Source organism: Zophobas morio, unplaced genomic scaffold (assembly GCF_036711695.1).
Source record: "Zophobas morio isolate AGI-343-1 ecotype UQ-CSIRO unplaced genomic scaffold, CSIRO_AGI_Zmor_V1 ptg000011l, whole genome shotgun sequence".
Lineage (NCBI taxonomy): Eukaryota > Metazoa > Arthropoda > Insecta > Coleoptera > Tenebrionidae > Zophobas > Zophobas morio.
The window spans coordinates 23,794,700-23,813,771 of NW_026972116.1; the positions used below are offsets into that span (position 1 = coordinate 23,794,700).

The 19,072-nt window shown below is 40.9% G+C and overlaps 1 protein-coding gene across 2 annotated transcripts in view; it reads left to right on the forward strand.

The window, feature by feature from the left end:
* The window catches only part of LOC135127253 (semaphorin-2A), a 917,845-nt gene that overhangs the window by 833,195 nt on the left and 65,578 nt on the right, over positions 1–19,072 (forward strand). For both annotated transcript variants that reach the window (XM_064053681.1, XM_064053680.1), the window contains one exon: positions 13,135–13,222. In XM_064053681.1, the coding sequence (XP_063909751.1) occupies positions 13,135–13,222 (88 nt within the window). The remainder of the gene's footprint in view (positions 1–13,134; positions 13,223–19,072) is intronic.

Sequence of the window (19,072 nt, forward strand, 5' to 3'; positions counted from 1 at the left end):
AATATCCTTGACAAGTCCGATCCTTGAACGATTTTTTTTGCAACAACACATCAAGCGATAATAAGAAAGGCTAAGAAGAACGAATTTTAGCCATTCTTTCAGTACACGGGGGAAAATAATGCTGTCTTGCGAGTGGAAGATGGATAAGTGTGTCTACGCAGCTTCGTTATTTCTAACGGAATAAATTTTCGGGGAAACGATTAACAATTCATGTTTTGACCTTCCCTATGCGTACCTGCATGATTCTAAAGTGTTGACAGTCCGTCGCTGTTGCCGTTTGGGATTTGCGGCGTAAAATTTAAATTATCCCTTGAAAGAGGTGCTGTTGTACCATTACGGGCAGGAAAGGTCTAACAAAACCAGTAAAGAAAATGAAAAAATGATGTATAAGCCGGCGATGGAAATTAGGGCACGCAAAGCGGCTTAAAAATTCACTTTACAACCTCATTCAAGTTCGTACACTTGAAAGTAGCCCCTTTCGTGTATTTCTTGTTAATTTTATCCCCCAAAGAACAGCGGCTTTGCGGTTCCGTCATGGATCCGAGGCGGAAAGGGTTGCTGGAATTTTGCCACGATTAGGTGGTGCTTGCATATGCAGCAGTCAATGAATGCGCGTAATGAAGAGGTAAAAAAGCAAAATGAGCGCGGCGAATAATGCGGGCGAGCTTTTTCATCGTTTATTAATAACCAATAAATTGCCCGAGACGTAATCCAGTGGAGTTCCCGCATTGTGTGGAACAAAAGCAACTTGAAGTTTCGGCGTTAAAATGCTTACCTGAATAGCTTCCGGAGATAAATTTCCGTACATTTATGCAACGAAATAGCCTATTTTGGTGTACCGCATTAGTTTATGCGTGAACCGAGACTTCCGTAATTCGAGCGCTTAATACTTGACACATAAATCACGAATTTTTCATGTAAAAGCTATTACAGTAACGAGTAGGTCCTACGAGGGTCATTCTATTAATAACAATATAATGGCAGTTTATCCTGCCGCTTTCGCCGGAAGTAAACAAGTCGCCCCGAAAATAATCAACAAACACTTTGCCCCCAAATATTCTCCCTAATTTAGGCGGACGCTTAATAATTTCGCAAGCGATACTCCGGACAAACCTCGACACGCTGAAAATCACCGATGAACAGAGCCTCCGATTAAACTCTAGATCTTCTTGCATGGAATAAAGCATTCTTATTTGCACGCACGTTTCCCATTATACTGGACAGCAACAGCAATTACATAAAAATTGAAAATTATCACGGAAATTATGATAACTTAAAATGACAAATTGCCCTCAAAAAAATTTATAATTCTATTCGTTTCAGCAGGACTTAATTGCGAAAATTTATTATGGAGATACATGAAATCCCAACATTTAAAGCAGCGTTTAACACGACGTGTGAGGTGTAAGCTTGATATATTGAATTACCATCGGATTAAATGAAAGTTGGACGGCCGTTCCTTGAATTCTAACTTTCATCATGCAATAAACGTTACCGACATACCACTCATTTAGTTTATCTACTACTCCGGACCCAAGAGACCCCTCAAGGAGCTTCTTGTTGCTAATGTAACTGCAAGGTTGTTACAACCTGTCTGGCGTTGAAACTGACGGTCTTTGCTTCGTAACTAAACTGTTGATGCTTTTATTACGAAAGATAACAGACGATAATCCCCCCGGAATCTTTTCCCACGTAGGTACCACAAGTATAGATGACAATTCGATTCACTGATGGCGTCAATTCATTCGAAGAGATCCCCAAAACTGATTTCAATTTCGTTCGTTCTGGTTCATGGTGTAACATTCGAACGTTAGTTGTGTACGTTTTATCTAGCTTCAGTTTACGTCGATCTTGTTTAGAAGATTCTTTAAGGTGTTTTATATACACATTCTGCCGCTCTTGTGAAAACCAACTCCGAATTCCATGCTGGTGGACAATTAAATTTTCTCGTTTTTCTGTCGTGATGCATGTGTCCATAGAGGGATTAAAATTTCTTGTCTAACAGCTTAATTTAACCTCTTTTCACCTACGACAATTAATTTGACAGTAAGCTTTACTGACGACACCTGCTGTAGTAAATCTGAAGACCCGTATCATAAATCTATCCAATTTGTATCACTTTCGTCGAAGCTTTTCCTATTGATTGGTTACATGGTAGTGGTTTTCTCTTTTCGGCGTTCTTGTTCTTATAAACGCATTCGGCATGCATAAAAAGTACCTCTAGACTATCGTCAAGGGTTTGATTATCTGTAGTTTCTTAATTTTTTTATTGCGATTTGTCCCCACTGTCTGGAGTTAAAAACTAGTGTTAAAAAACGAATCAATAATCTAAGAATGTTACGTCCCGCACTTATCAACCCACGTGTCGAGAACTTTCTCGAGGAGCCCTTCGCCGATGATATAAAAACTAAGACAATACCAGCTATAGACTCGCAGGAAAATTTAAAGCAGCCGAAGACCAAGATAAATACATTTTTAACGAGGCAAAGCTTGGCGAAAACGTGTGCTGAATCGCAAACCCGAGTTTCGAAAGTGTGTAGGATTATGTGAAGGACATCGGGGATCCTTCTGTGCGAAATAAATTTTCGAAGGGCAACCGAACAGAAAGGTTGGCCGCACCGCTCCTCCACAATTACGTCTCAGGTTAATCCGGCGGTTTAATTTTCGTTTAAATCCGGAGATTCCGCCGAGTCTAAGCAGATTGCCGTCGTTTGCTTAATTTGAATTAAGATTCAAGAAAAACCGTCGGACTTGAATGAACACGGGATTTAATCAGACACGTGAACGGGGATGCCACGGAGACGCATTTGTCAAGCGGTGGATCTCACCCTCAACACAATTGTTTTTATTAAACACCTGTATCTGTTTAAATAAAGTCACGGCTTGAATTAATTCGGCTGTAACTAACTCGGATGTTATAAAAAATTCAGCGCGGAGGGATTTTGCCCTGTGTAGCTGTCAATGTGCAGCCGCACTGGCGTTAGTTTTGTCAGTCCCATGAGAAATACAATGGCAATGCCCTGCTGCCTCCACAGCGATTTATTTCCTATAAAATATTTACAGCGCAACCATCAATGGATGTGGTGGGCTTTGAGAAACAGATAAATCTGTAATTGAAAGTGACAATGGGGGAACGACTGCATGCATATTCGCGGGAATTCTTGATCGCGCGGTCGCCTAAGTTTAGACTAGAAATAGCGCCAAGGAGCTTTTTGTTGCCTCTGCTAAATCCAGACACGCTCCCGAATGGAAATAGCAGATATAGGATCACTTCTATCGTTGGATAGAGCTGAAGTTCATTTCCAGAATGTGATCAATTTTTTTGTATTCCACCCTTATTTTCATTTAACGCATCTCATATCGTCAGAATTTCGGGTCTAGGAGTCTAGGAGTGAGTCGTAGATCTTGCTTAACCTAATAGTCCCGTCGACGGGATCAAAACAAGTCTTAAAGTGAGATTTCACTGTTCTACCCCTTCTTCGATCAGTTGTTTACTCCTCCGCATTACCATATATCTAATTCCATTACGAACGGGGTCAAAACTCTATGGCAATACGTTATCTCTGCTAGCATTGAAGGCCTTGGAGCAAAGTGAAAAGATCGGTTCGAATACTGTGCCAGCCATATATAATTCCCCTAATCCAAGACGCCAAGAAGAGGGAAAGAAGTCTAATTTATTATTACCGCGCAGTAGTAAAATATTTATCGTAAAACCGTAGTAGTTCCAGAGACAGTGTGCGGCTCGTTCCAGAACCTCCGCTAATTCCCCTTCGGTATTATTTATTCGACGCAGTATATGACGCACCGATGCCATTCGTTCTAATTTCGAATCTCTGATACATATTTTCCAATCGCGCTCCAATCCGACCCTCCTTGTGTCTGCACAAACGGAATTTAATTCCCTGTTAAGCGATGCGTGATTTTTCAAAATCTGTCAGCTGAATATTGGATGCGGTTTATTAAGCGGAAAAAACTAGCGCTACTAAAGGTATCAACATTAGTGGAAAGGAAAACGCGCCAGATGTTCCAAATACAGAATTTAATTATGTTGCAAAATATTTAATTTCCTCGAATTCGAAACCGAACTAAATGTGAGGGAACGGCGGTACGGGATCTCAAGATGAATTTATGAAATTTTCCTCATTGCGACCACAATAGACCACTCGAAGCAGATACGATTATAATACAGACTACTCAGTCTCAATATGATGGTCTGAATATTTTATTCGTCTTACCGCATAACAAGGGAATATTAACATTCACTAATCTTCCAGCGGAATTAATTCTCTTTGTAAGTGCATGTTCTCGTACGGTTCAGATTATTCAAAATGCCATTGCCTTACTACGGACTATCAAACATGAATGTTTTCTTCTTTGTATAGTGTGTTGAAACAAATTGCGATGGAATTGCCGTCAATGCACTTCACTTGGGAAGAAAAACAGAGCCACTTACAGCCGATATCACACAAAGAGAATAAATAAGCCCGGGGGATTTATTTATACCGAGGAACGCACACATAACAGAGTTTGGTAAATTGTGCATAATCGCGTCGCTCGGAAATAAACAACTTCTGGACTTCTGGTTAGCTTTTAAATTCGCTATTCTCACGCAGAAACTGCCTAGAACGTCGTTCCGTCCTAAACGAATCCACTTGTTACGAAAATTTCAGCAACCGCCCGAGTCTTGAAAAGATAATTTAACATTACGTGGTGGCGACTTTGAACGACATAATGTGTACAAGTGCTGTGTTTAGTTTGGGGAATAGATTTGAGTTATTATGACAGAAAGAAGCACGAAACGTGTTAATGAGTTGTTTATTGGCTCGAAATGAAAGAAAATGTAGCAAATGTCATACAATTTACAACTCGGAAACTCTCCTTCAGTGAAGTAAACCAACATCGACACGACATATCGCATGTCATGTTGATCCCTGCACACTATATTTAGGAATAGTTACCAAACTTTCCCATTCTTACCAATCATCAATATTTTAATAGCCCTGCCAAACCCCATTTGTCCTACTCACGAAAGTTTTGATTAACAATAGATAATTCCGAACCGTTCGTAATAATCTCCCGACATTCAATAAACAAATTACAGTTTCGGGAACATAGATGCGGCGCAAACTTGATTACTGCGTAAAGTTCTTTGATTCCCGGAAACAGAATTTTAATTAATTATAAATTTGGATTTAATTTAAGATTACCCCGGTTTCTAGATGAGAAATGAACATATTTAACTCGCGAAATCCATTAAAGAGTCCCAACTTTCTGGTTATCTAGAACTCGAACTAAGGTCTGTAACTCGGCTCGGATTCTTCCAGGCCATAAGACGGGAATACAGGAACAGGATGCAGCAGTTTTCGCGAATTTCGAAGACGAATTTGTTGTTTGTTTCTTCGGTCGTACACAAAGCACTGCACGCAATTTATTGGTTTATTTACTTCGACGTTCTCGGGCACGTTCTGGCGAACAAAATTGCCGCGAACCTGCGCCATTTGGCCGTGCATGCACACGTCCAAGGTATAACGGGATTAGAAATTTTCGTGGATGCTTATGCACGAGCTGAATTACACTGGCTGTAGGAAACAGATATTGCAACTTAATTCGATATAATTTGTAGAACATGCTGAAAACATGGTCGATTAGTTCAGCATAATTACGCCGCCCCGCAACGCGAATGATTAATTAGTTTATCAGGGAAACGCTGGGCTTAATTAAAAGATAATGCCGGCATTACACATGTAAATCACAGCATCGGTCCGCTCTCGGAGCCTTTGATTACTACTTCTCAAGAGGCGCGACGGGTAAAAATTAGATTTTCGTTAAAAGACCGAAAGTTATGTTCCAACTTCCACGACAAGAAATTACGTTACGCAGACTGTCTTAATTAATATCGAATTTTTATTTACTCCTATACATTTGTAGCAACCTGGAGCTTCTCAGGGATCCAACTCAGGTCAAAACATACTCGGTATTGGAAGAAATGATCGAATTTTGTCAAACGTCGGGTCGCAGCGACAGCGCAGCGATATCGATAAATTTTGCAATAACACATGTTCGGTAATGGCGTCCGATTTACATTTAAATGAAATCATTAATATTTGTGCTGTAATTTATATTTCACTGTTCAATTGCAATTTATTAGACCACAACGCCGTGCTGAAAATTTCCGCCATACTTAACAATTTTTCAAATCTCGGCCCCCGTACCCCAGACGTAGTGTTGTAATTTGCTCCCTCCTGCAGTATACGCAGGAATTGGCATTGTAAACGCTTTCCTTACGCACAATTTACGTTTTTATTTATCTTTTCGGGAAGGTAAATGCTTCACTTGCTTTTTATTAAAACATGTTACTTCAGAAAGGAAATAAGTTTCGTACGAAATTTCTAAGTTTCTCTATACGTCTGTGGGTGCACCGTATCGGATTTTTTTCCCCCGCGATTTACGTACAAGGGAGCCGGAGTATTTTCTATATTTATAGCAGTCCTTAAGACAACAACTATGTGATATACGAGTAGAAACATCTGGCCCTTTAGTAAACGTTACGAAAATATACGCACGGTACGAATGCGGAGCGTACCGGATGCACAACGACTTAATTCCGTTTTATTATCCACGATTTTATGCACCCTGCATTCGAACAACTTAATTTGACCAGATGCAAGATTCCAGCAACAGATAAGCTGAATTTTAAAACTTCAAACTCAGCAGAGCTTTGGAGCGAGAAACCGGTTTCGATGACGCGAAACCGGTTTCTCGCCGGTTTACGCCGATTCGATTTTCATTACGACAACGAATTATTCGGCGCCCTTGACCTCGGTACGTGTTTCTTTTCTTCTTAATTTCGGCCTGTCGACCGCAGCCCTACATTATTTCAATACCGTAAATGTGACTGAAAAATAGCCGTGTAGACGACATGAAACCTTAATCGAGTAAATTGAGAAAACGACAATTTCAAACGACGGACAAATTGGATTATGCGGTTTACCTTTGTAGTAGAGGCAAATACCTCAAGAGGCGCATAATAACCGCATTTTTAAGTAAACGAGCGCGTATCGATCGTCGCAACTCTTTCAAAGTGACAGAAAGAGATGAGTTGATTTAATTCGATTCTTTGGGAAACGATGTCAAAGCTTCGAGTTCCCTCGTTTTATATTCAAAGAGGCGTTCGGAATATTTTCATATGTAAGTTGTGCACTCATCAATCTTGCTGGATGAAGTATTCGTCGGTGCGGGTTGTTATGATTGCGAAAATAAGTCGGAGAATCGCGATCAGGTGCTGCTGTGGACTAGATTGTGCGCTTGCTGACCTTTGTTGCGTTTTATCATTCGCGTGCATAGAGTTTGATTGTGTTCGTCGTGCCATGACTCATTCATTCGAGGATGTAATTGTGATTTACGATAATATAAAACATTAAATTATACATCTGTTATGACCGCTTTAATGAACGTTACGTGGCGACGGGAAAGCTTTCCGTAGGACGACTGCTCGAGGCCAATTAGGGGAAATTCGTTATTGAAAAGTGAAATAAAGATCCTAGAGGAACACGGTCCGAACTCGAACTTTCGCAACTCTAATAGAGGCGACATGTATAACTGGATGTATCCGGGAGAGATCCGAACAGTTGAGCCCTAATTCAGAAAAGCGTAAGACTTTGGATTCAATTCATGAATAGAAATAAAAACCAATGGTTTGGATACTTCCCTTTCTTGGCGGAGGTCTCCTATTGTTTTTTCTATGCCGCTGCCAAGAACGGACTCTTAACTTTGCGGATCACTCGAATGGATCCAATCTATTTCACTGCTTCCATAAAGCAAAATTATGGACCGTCTTAATATATTAGACCGGATTACTTTTAGGATTTTATAGTTTGTATGCCCCAGTTCACATCGCCGCCGGCCTTTTTATTAACACGAGATCTTGCACTTTGCAAAATAGATCCGCCATTTACCCGATTTTTAACCGGGATAACTTTTCCATTAAACTTTAGACTCTCAGTAATTTAGAGGGACTACCAAGAATCTAAATTATTTTTCTATCCGCGCGGAGACCCACTACGCTTTTAATAAAGGATGATTTAAGTGCCCGCCATATGAGAATCTCTGTTAGAATTATGAACTTGTAATATTAGCTTTCCGACTATGAATGACGAAAACAATAACACTCCGAAGAACCTTTTGTGTTTATGGGACGCGCTACATCTGCAAACGCGTTAGCCCATTGTTGGACGATCTGCGATCGGAATTCAAGCCATCACTTCGCAAAATTAAACTTTTACAATACAAAAAGCGGCAAAAACCCATCGCGCAACTTAAACACTGCTGATTTATGCCGACCCTTACGCAGCACGTTTTCTTTTTGCTGCCTTCAAATTTGCCCCATTATGCGGAGAATCACATGTGTGGATTTACGACAGGTATTTTAAAAATACTAAGTCTAACTCGAGTGCGTTTATCATCTCTAACAAGATTGCAACGGCGGCCATAAATTTGATTTTTTCGGATTAATCCGGGTGGTACAAAAGCCGGCACAACAGCTTTGAATGAACGGAAATACAATTGAAACAGGATTTACTGCAGCTCGTAATTTTTTCGATCGTATGTTCATCGTACAAAGCATATCGATGACGATCTCGTTGAAGTGATGTAAAGCCAACAATCGAACAAGTTGTGGCGATAATAAATGAAATAACCGTAAAAAAGTACCACCGTAGCGTTTATGACGTCATAATTCGTATCGTTCGCCGGTGAAGGCTCTAAATCTCACGCACGAGTCAGCTGATGGGGATATTTTATCGGTTCTCATTTTTGCGATGGATTTAGGCGAGAAAGGCCGTAATTTGGGCGAGCTAGGTAACGACGGGTCGCCGGGAATGCTAATTCAGCTGCATACGTAGTAGTCGGTTACCGTAAGGTAGGCGAAGCGGCTCGTGGGGACACAGGTGCACTGATTTTGCCGTAATGCTTCTTTATGCCGAGGCTAAATACATTATTTGTGAGTATATTGCCCAGACGCGACGTCTTTATTCATTCGGCATACAAATTATGGCATTAGAGTCGTTTAAGACCCAGGTTTTCGCAAAGATCGGCCATCGGTTAAATGAATTCCTGATTAACAACTCGAGTCCGCTTCACGTGTTGCTCGAAGGTGGATATCGATTTCAGGAATATCTCTCGAATTCCTGGTGTCATATCGCTTCGTTGCGACAGGGCGGAATCAGGAAGCCGCAGCCGCTTTTTGTTTTTAGTACTTGTGAAAACTCGAAGTCAACAAGCAACTTCGGAAGTTTTTGCAGACAGATTGTGTAAGTTTGCATGATGGTATTGTTCTTGGAAAACAATGTACATTACCGAAGTTATTGTCTGGCAAATTTTTATTGCCGCGCAAGAATAATGCTAACCTAACAATTGCGCCAAAGCCTTTTCGGCACGAAATCCGACGACGCATTGTCGAAACACCGCTTAACATGATCCTTATCGAACACGGAGTATTACAAACCCCGTGATTATTAAAATACCAAAATGGCGACCTGTAGTCAACCGAAACATGCTAATTTCCACGGCTGTACCGATCATGTATGGAAGTTTGCCGCAGAAAATGTAGCGTGATACATGAAACTCACAGATAGTGGTGGAAGTAGTGAAGTTTTTGCACATGCTCCGGCTTGCATGACCAGAATCCATTCTCCCGAACCGCGTGTAAAGCATATTGAAGTCACGAGTTACGATATAGCTTGCTTTTGATAAGTCCAATTATTTTATTCCACTATGGAGACGTATGGTTCGGCTGACATTATCAATTGTCGCGTGTGTTTACACCGTGCTTACTGATACGTTCTAACAGTCTTAAGCTGGTTTGATCTTTCGTGGCGTGCTTTCGGTTTGACCGCTTCGACACGTTATCAGATAGCTTTAATGGGATTGGGTTAAGCGCGTTTACTAACAAGAAAAAGGCTATTATGGCGAGGGTCATAGATATACCCGATTTGGTGTGTTGTGTTGGTTGCATAGCTCTTATTGAAACACAATTCATTATGCGGACTTCCGTGCTTCGTGATACGCTTTCCAGAAGTAGGACGTCTCGGTCCTGATGAGGCCCCAGCGTACAACTAATTAAGTTGGAAATGTAAATGTATACAAGGTATCGTTCTTATCAATGTAATTGTACAGGTGAAACAGCTCATAACTCATGCAATCCGCGGATCTATTAGAAATGCAGCGGGTTCTCCTGCACGTTATCTTCTGTCACGTGATCATTGAACACATTACGAAAACGCCAGTCGGAAAGTTGCTGGCCGAAATTACCAATATGGCATGTCTCGTTTAAATACACGTAAAAGACCTAATTATTAGCTAAACAGCGTTAAATACTGCCTTGATAACGCATAAGGAGCACTTTTGTTTGAAATATGTCTGTGTACTTTGTAGACATGCTACAATTTAATCGGAACAACCGAACTAGTTATGAAACCTTATCGCGTAAGTAGTTACGGCAAAGTCGAGTAAATGGCTCCTAGTACAAAATTATTCTTATAATGGCCTATTTAAAAGCGTATAATTTTCAAGGGATAGTTATACTAGTCGTGCTTTCTTATACAAACAAGTTCCCCGAACTCTTTATGCCGCCGTTGTTAGCTAAATGAATTATCAGATTTCCTTCAGTTCACTATTTGTTATTTTTAGCAACAACCTTGATATTCACTTTCCATTCAGAATCATAATTGTTTTTGGAGTAATAAAACTTGCTGGCGCTACTTTAGCATATACCGAAAAATCGCTGACTAAAGTGCGATCTATAGCTAATGATTTCTCCCAGATTATGGAAATCTGCGAACTCCACAAGACTTTCATCGAGGTGTTTGCCGAAGTGACTTCCTCAACTACCGTTCACTTGAATCTTCCATACGAACGAATACTTTGTCTCTACAACTTTATTATCTCGACTTTCACGACATGTATGCTGAAGTTTATGTTCTCGTGGTGGCGATGATCCTGTTACTCCTCTTCCTCCGTGCATATCGTCGAAATTGAAACGTAGTGTAGGTCGCGTGTAACGTTCGCTCCCACGGTCTTCCTGTTTCCTTACCCTCCATTTTCCAAAGTGTCATTTTGACGGACGTTGTTTGGTCTAAACCAGCGACTTGGAAGTAACGATAAGGTAGCATTTCAAGTACATCAGCACACGGATCACACTACTTTCGTGTCGTTTCTCGCACCTCCGCCGCCACCACCCTGATTACCATAATTACCTTTTGGCAGCAACGTTCATTACGGTCAAGCGAACAGAAACGATTCTTCGTGGATTTGCTAATCAAGTCAAAAACAAAACGCCCTAAACCCTACCACTGTTACAACTAGACTAGACTTTTCAACAAATGTAGTTCCGCTAACTAACATCAATGATGACATTTAACATAAGAAAACACGAGTTTGGTAAATTTGCACCATGTTTCTTGTCCGTTGGAGCGCGATGCAGGGACGTGATCTAAACTAGCGACTGGAGGCAGAGATAAGGTAACATTTCAAGTGCTTCAGCAGACTGATCACAGTAGTTCCGTGTCGTTTCTCACACCTCCGCCGCCGCCGTCCTGATTACCATAATTACCTTTTGCCGGCAACATTCATTACGGTCAAGCGAACAGGAACGATTCTTGGGTGGATTTGCTAATTAAACTGGCTGTGTTGTGGAGTTTTTTCGGCAAAATAAAGAGAGGCCGTAACGTAATTAGTCGCGTCTAAAATTCAATTGCCGTGTCCACCAGCCCAGAAAGACTTTGTTATTGTCCTCTGGATCATAATTGGAACGAACGTGTCCGAAATGCTGGAGACGTGTAATTTCGACCGGGGTAAATTCGGTGGGAAATTTCAATCTGAATATTCAGATATTGAGTGGTAATAAAAATATTTGTTCCCACAGCGGCACGTGTGCTGGACGCTCGCCCGCAGATTATTACCCTTCTATTATTGTCGGTTACCCTGAATGCTCTATAGGCGTGTGTCCGGACTAGACACATTTTTCATGCTAGTGCCTCTATTAATATCATAATAACTATATTTTTAACCTTCGTGACAGGCCAACGAACAATGCTTTTGTTTGTATTGATCCCTCATAAATTACAGACCAATTACATTTTCCCGTTTTTACACAATTGTTTTTTTCCGTTTTCATGAATTTTTGATAGTCGGGAACCGCCGCTGCAAGATTTTCCCCAAAATCAACCCTTTCCGATAGAGATTAAACATTCAGACGATGGAAGTCTTCGCTCCGAACATTTGTCTATGCTTTTAGCAAAAATGAATGCACAACGTTTCCCTTCTTCTTCCAGTGCATAAACTTGAATTAAGTATATATGAGGCTATAATGTCGAGTCGTAAGACATTTTTCTGCATCATTTTGGAACTCTTGGGAACTTTTTGGCTTTTACGACAATATGAGCAGCTGCATTTATGAAAGATAAGACATGGAAGGCACTTGTACTCGCCTGGTGAAAATGTGAGCCGCATTATGGCATATTTTAAACTCACTTTCAATTTTATCAGGCATAAAGTTAAGTGGATTAAAAAATTGAAACGGTTCCGAAAATTGGAAACGAGTTCATTCGCTAGTACGATTTCGTCGTACAATGAAAAAACGTCCTAGACGACAAGTCAGCTCTTCTGTACGTAGTTCTCACTTTATGATTGAAATCAATTCAGCGATTGCTTTGATCCGCGCTGACCATTTCGTCTTGAAGGGTTACGTAAATGGATATAAAAGTTTTACTATGACTCGTTTGGCTGCCATAAAATTGACTGCCGTGATAGCCCGAGGAAGCTCTAACCCGAAATAAGATGTATTGCGTTGTGAAACAAAATGGCAGAAGTGTTCGTGGATGCAACTAGAGAGATCGCAATTATGAAATTACGACTGTTGTAAAAGAACGTTATTTCCAGTGTGAGAACTAGAGAAACGTTGGGTGTTTTTTCCGTGGTGGCGGGATGTAATGAGCAAAAAGAAATATTTAGTTTTCAGTTGACTAAGTTTCCGTTTTGCCTTTAGCAGTGCGCGTTTCGCAAGTGGAAAATTGTGTGTGGTGTTGACTGAAATCCTCTACCTGAGCATTAATATTAACGTTTGTTTTTCTTTTGCAGATCATGTGCGAGAGTTCTCTTGTGGGATGTTATACTACCGCACGTTCTACGTGGACAGCAAAAGAGATTCGCTTTACGTCGGAGCAATGTGAGTTCATTTATCATCAAAGCATAAATTCGAGGTTGTCATTCGCACAAAAGTAATTTTTCGTGCATCCAGTGTTAAATTTCACTTTGATAATATGAATTTACGGTGTACATAAATAAATCTGAAATTAACAGCCTATAAAACACCGAGCAAAAAGTGTTCAAGTTTCCAGACAAAAGGCTTGGGAACAAGAGGTGCGCTTGTGATAACACTCTCGGAAGAGAATGTGAGCGTTCTACTGTTTGATTAATTACCGAAAGACACGCTGCGTTGAATAAACAAATTATGAGCAAACATCTCTTTGTGTTTAATTCCCGAAGATTTTTACGTGGTAATTTATCGTTGAAATCATAATTAAAATCGCGCCGTAATTAAAACATCTATATTCGGCGTCCGTTGGCTCCCTAAATCATCCGTTCATAGATATGAATTGTCTAAATAATTTCGCCTGACGATAAGTAATTTCCAATTCGGAACTTCTTAATTAAACCGAAAATATGAAACGTGATCTCTTTTAATTACGGACGCTCGATAAATGCAGGGGTCGCTGCAGATAATCCTCAAATAGACCATGTTCATCTCAAGCACAAATAAAGGGGTGAGGTTATAACAATGCACTTTCGAAAACAATACGTGCATGGTACACATCACCCGCAGTTTTCACACCTCGTTGTGCCACAAAAGAACCTGCATAATAGATGGGGGGCGAAGTGAGCAGTTGCTATCACTAGCTGTGGTTATAGTTTTTGCGCCGCTTTCTTAGATTATACATAAATTTTCAACTTTCCGCTCGCCGTGCGAGATCTTGGAAAGTTTGGTTTCAAGTCTAAACCCTTGAAATTGATCGCCAAATAATTGAGTAGAAGCGAGCGAGTTAAACGAGCTAACAGATTAGACTTGCTTGACTAATGTAAAATTCAGGTGTTCTATTCAGACTACCACCTGGAGGGGCGCTGAAATTTTAATATTTCGGTTACCCTCAGTCATGGATTTGCGACGAGGGGGAGCGGTTCGCAAGGCGATTTTCTTCAAATGGAAGTTAAATATTCCGATTTCAACTACCGAACTCCGACGCTTTCCCGTGCTTGATGTAACACCGCAAGAATGCCGTTTGGATGCTCCTAATTTCTGTTTGGAAACTTTTCAACTTCTTGCTGAAATATCGTATGAAGTACACTTACTTCGATCAACTTATGCTGTTTGATTTACGTAGACGTAGTACTAAAACTCAAAGTCACAAGGTTTTAATGTAACTGTTTCCAGTAGTTTTACCACGGCATGTGTAAATTGCAGCACGTTCCATAATCGCGCTTATTTATCGAAATTAGCCGCTTTCGTGTCCTTAATACAAACAATATCGCTTCGCATCAGCCCATCGTAACTTGCTTTATTTAATAGAGGCAAGGGTTCGCTCCTTAATTAAAAGAAATAGCGGGCAATTTGCTACTGTTTGTTCGTTGCTTATTCCGTAATATCTTTAACTGTCCATTGATTTTAACGAGGAGCTTGATACACTTTTTAATAAACTTTTTAACGGTGTCGTAACTCGTAAACTCGTGAAACGTTCCATTACTTTTCTTCTCTCCTTGCATTTTGCCCATTTCCCGAAGATTGACATAAATCTTGATAAGGACGCCTTACAAAATCAATGCAGGGTATGAATATCAGACGGCGCGTTATCAGATTGGAAGGGGAGACCGTGAATCTAATAACCGAGCATATTATTCTCGTGCATTTATACTTAATGGAAAGGTAAACAAACACTTGCGCGGATTTGTTCTTGTGTTCTTGGTTGGAAATCGCGGATCGAGCTGACGTTTAGTCATACATCTTGGCAAAAAACGTTCGTGATTGCGTTGGCTGTGACGCATTGTCAAAACATGCTACCCTAGGGCAGCGCCCGCCCCTTATCAACAATCTTAAATAACTAGAACGTCAAATAAACTACACCATGTAGGCATCTGATAGCAGTGAAATATGAGACGGGCAGGAAAAACTGAATTAAAGACCGATTTAAATACTTTGAACTCTTTGAGGCTTGTCGGACCACTTTTGATAGACGACAAAGAGGCGCAATTTCGTCGACTATTTAAGTTGTGCTAAATTCGTTTTCTGGCTTTTGTCAACAACGCCATTCCTAATCCGGGAGCATTCGAAAGTTCCCCTGTGTGATAGCGGCTTAGACGTTGCTGCCACCTACCGATAAACCGGCAAGGGGTAAATCCTCATTGTGTAAAGTCTTTTATGGGTACTTCGCAGTTTAACATTTTCTTCTCGCGGTTTCAATTAATTAAACACCAGAAAAACTAGTTTTATAATATCAGTATAAATTTAATCGTCTCTAAAACGTTTGACTTTCATTTTATTGCCCGCGAGGTTCCAGTTTATCTTACAACGTAATCTGATGGAGTAAAGGCTTTTTTAACCTCACTCCGAGTTTAATGCCCAACCCTTTAATTGGATTTCGTGTTCGTTGTCTTAAACCTTTCACAAACGCACACATTTAATCCCGTGGAAATTGACACCGTTCCTGGTGCACCGTTCCGTGTTTTTTTTTTTGTTTTAGAAAAATGGGTTGTAAAATTTCATGCTTGCTTATATTAAAAACAATAAATTATATCACCCTAAACGTTCGACTGCCTCCCAACATTAACCCCTTATAGGGAACACCAGGGAGGCTTCCATTTGAACGACGGCGTGCCCTTATCATGCTTCCTCACACCTTCCTTTCAAATTTCCGGCCGAAATGTTAATGGCCAATAATACGCACTTGATAAGTTACAGATAAAACGTAGATAGACCACGGAAATCCGAGCAAAGTTTTTCGGTACCGCTTAATATCCATGAATTAAACCGCTAATCATCGGAAAACAGGCCGGACGGTGGGGGATCTATACTAACCTCTGCATGACACCTGAAACAAAATTAATCACAATGGGGTCTCTAAAATGGTGGCTCCCCTTGATTGTGTCCATATTCGTGTTTTCGTTGTGTTGTTTGCTTCGTATAATTCCAGTTCTGAAACAATGAATATTTGATAACATTCTAGGAGCTCGATCAAGTAGAACGAAAACAACACATTTACGACGTGGTTGGGTAGAAATTAAGTTTCTGCGAATAAGTCGTCCGAATGAACCCATCAAAAGTCATTTGCCCAGTGTTCACTGCTTCAGCACCGCAACTATACGTACGTGGTAACACATCCGGTACGCGGTTAGGTCGGTGGTGTTGCGGTCGCGCAATGCCTCGATTCCCCACTCAATAATGACGTGCAATGCCGGAATGAGCGTCATAAATGTTTGACAGGCGCCTCTTTGATAAAACGTGTTCCGTGTAAAATTCTCCCTGGAAATAAATGAAACAGACACGAACTCTTTACGTGAAAGCCAACTTTAATTTCGTTTTTATCAAAATACGTAAACAACAACACGATATGCATTGGATTTAACGTGTTTTTACCCCTTTTTAAATCTAACAACAAAAGGAGCAAAACGCCAACACGATTCCGGCCATAAATGGAACATTTTAATTTTGCACGAAATTCAAATGACTCCGTAACTACCATAGAGTTTCGAAAAAAGTGGAATGAAAATCGCTGAAAAAGTCGTTCGGTCTCCGCTTTGTTTCAGTTGGGGGTTGGTAAGCATTTACATTAATGAGCTTTTCAGGGAAAACACATTATGAGTGGACAGTGGTCATTACCCATAATTCATTAGAACGGTCATAATTCCAGCCCCGCATGGAAATGCGTGCTAGTCCGTCTGCACGGGTCCAACATCCGCGTTTATACATTAAATTAAACTGTTATAAATAGGATTTATCGCACATAAAAGTTTTTTAATTTATACCGTGCTGATGCTCGCGGTTTTCGAATCGTGGTCATCCGGCCGAGAATTTTCGGATGACGTTTAATCTGGAAAGGGAGTCGCGATAAAATAAATATTATTATTGTGTTCGGAATCGGGCTGAAACGGCGCAATTTATTGATGGAAGGAAGCACGAAGTGGGCAATTATCGTTCGCCCAAAACACGGATTACAAACATGTAAACACGGGAAATCGACTAAAATAAAAACGAATTTGGCGCCCGCAACGTCCGCACCACACAATACACACACCGGGGATTAAATTTTCGCGTTACTACCCGCTGGGTCGTTTAACTGGTGAAAATTTAAAAAATTTAATAGAGGCGACAATCCCTCGGACAGCGGCTGGTCTACGGGGCCAACCAGTTCCAAGAAAATCTGGAACGGCTTCGTGGTCATGTTACTCGTTTGGAAGAGCGGCTAGGACACAAAATTAGATTTCGGTTTGTGTTACTCATAAAATTAACTGGTACGTGTTCTTATCTCGAGCTGCGGCTCTAGTTGGGGATAATAAAAGGAATCCCTTTCTGTTTGTCTCCACCTACACATAAGTGCTTTCACCGCTCAAACCGAACAGCCATTACTCTGAGAAATCCTGCAAATGAAATTAGTGATCAGTTGGAGAACCCTTCAACGTCAAAACTGCCCGAGGAAAGGCCTGTACGAGCGATCTAATCCAGCCTCGAAAGATATGATATTCTTCAAGCATAAAGAGTGTAGAATTAGAACCGATCTGCGGCGGTTCTCTGCCATAACAAAGCCGAAAGGCGACGCGCACAGCCAATGCAATTAGCAGTGTTGTCTCCGGGGCCATTGTTGCTTACCGGAGAAACGCGTGACCGGACTCGCCAATAGTCCAGGGACGGCGCTGTCGTCCAAGCCTTTGACAGAGACGTGCTCAGTTGGCCGCCTTTGGCACCTTTGAAGTTCGTGTGCTTAATTTAACGTTGTTAACTGTTTTAAAATTGCCCAAGTTTTCCTTTCAGACTACGGTATAGTGGAGCTTCACAAATTTAGCTTGCGGTTTAAGCATGAATTAGGAGAGAAGAGAACACAATCACTTCCTTTACGCAACAGCGCGAAATTCAATACGTCTTAATGACTTGCCCCATTTACATACGCTGTAGTTCAGTTTTCTGACTAGTTGCTTTTAGGAAACTGAAGCTCTAATTAGGTGGAGGATCGCGGATTTTTCGGCTAGGAGCTTTCTTTTGATGTCGTGGCACGTGAGATGCAGCTTTGTGGGGTTGGATCGTGGGACATAATGACGCTAATTGCGTTAGCCACGGAGACTGTAATTGATAACCCTATATACGGTATCGCGGCCTGAGGGAGGGACGAGGACGTGAGGAAAAAACTAATAGCCGCTGTTAATGCAATAGCCCTAACCAAATAAGTTCTTTGAGGGAAAATAAAACTTTGAGGCCCACAAAGCAACGCCAGGCCAGAATGCTCTAAGCGACAGCTGGGTGCAATTTTTACTTTCTGCTTGTGATTTGGGCCGTCTCACCGGCAGGCACACGCTGACTGGGTACCTACAATGAAAGAATCTCTCATGTAAAAAGATAAATCCAAAAAAATATATATTGTGGTGATATTCAAAGGAAGTGAGACTGACTGCCTCAGTTTTCCCCGTCGTGTTGTTGTCAACGTTTAAATTTAAAAAATAACGCTTCTTCTAAATCGTCCCTTCGCCCCTCATCCATTATCGTCTTAGTCTGCGTATCCATCAATTAAGTGTGTTATTACCAAAGCAGCACGTTCCAGAGATGTTCTCCCGAGGACATTAGTTGTTATACCGCCACTGTCACTACAAGTTATAAACTTTAGCATATTCCGACCCTCCTAGGACCACGTAGCTCCGTTCCTATTACTACAAAATGAGATTACCCCTTTATTGAGCGATTATTATTAACACGACTTCGCCAAACAGAAAAACCTTCATCAGGATTCCTAATTGATTAAAGGATTTAACTGCATGCGTC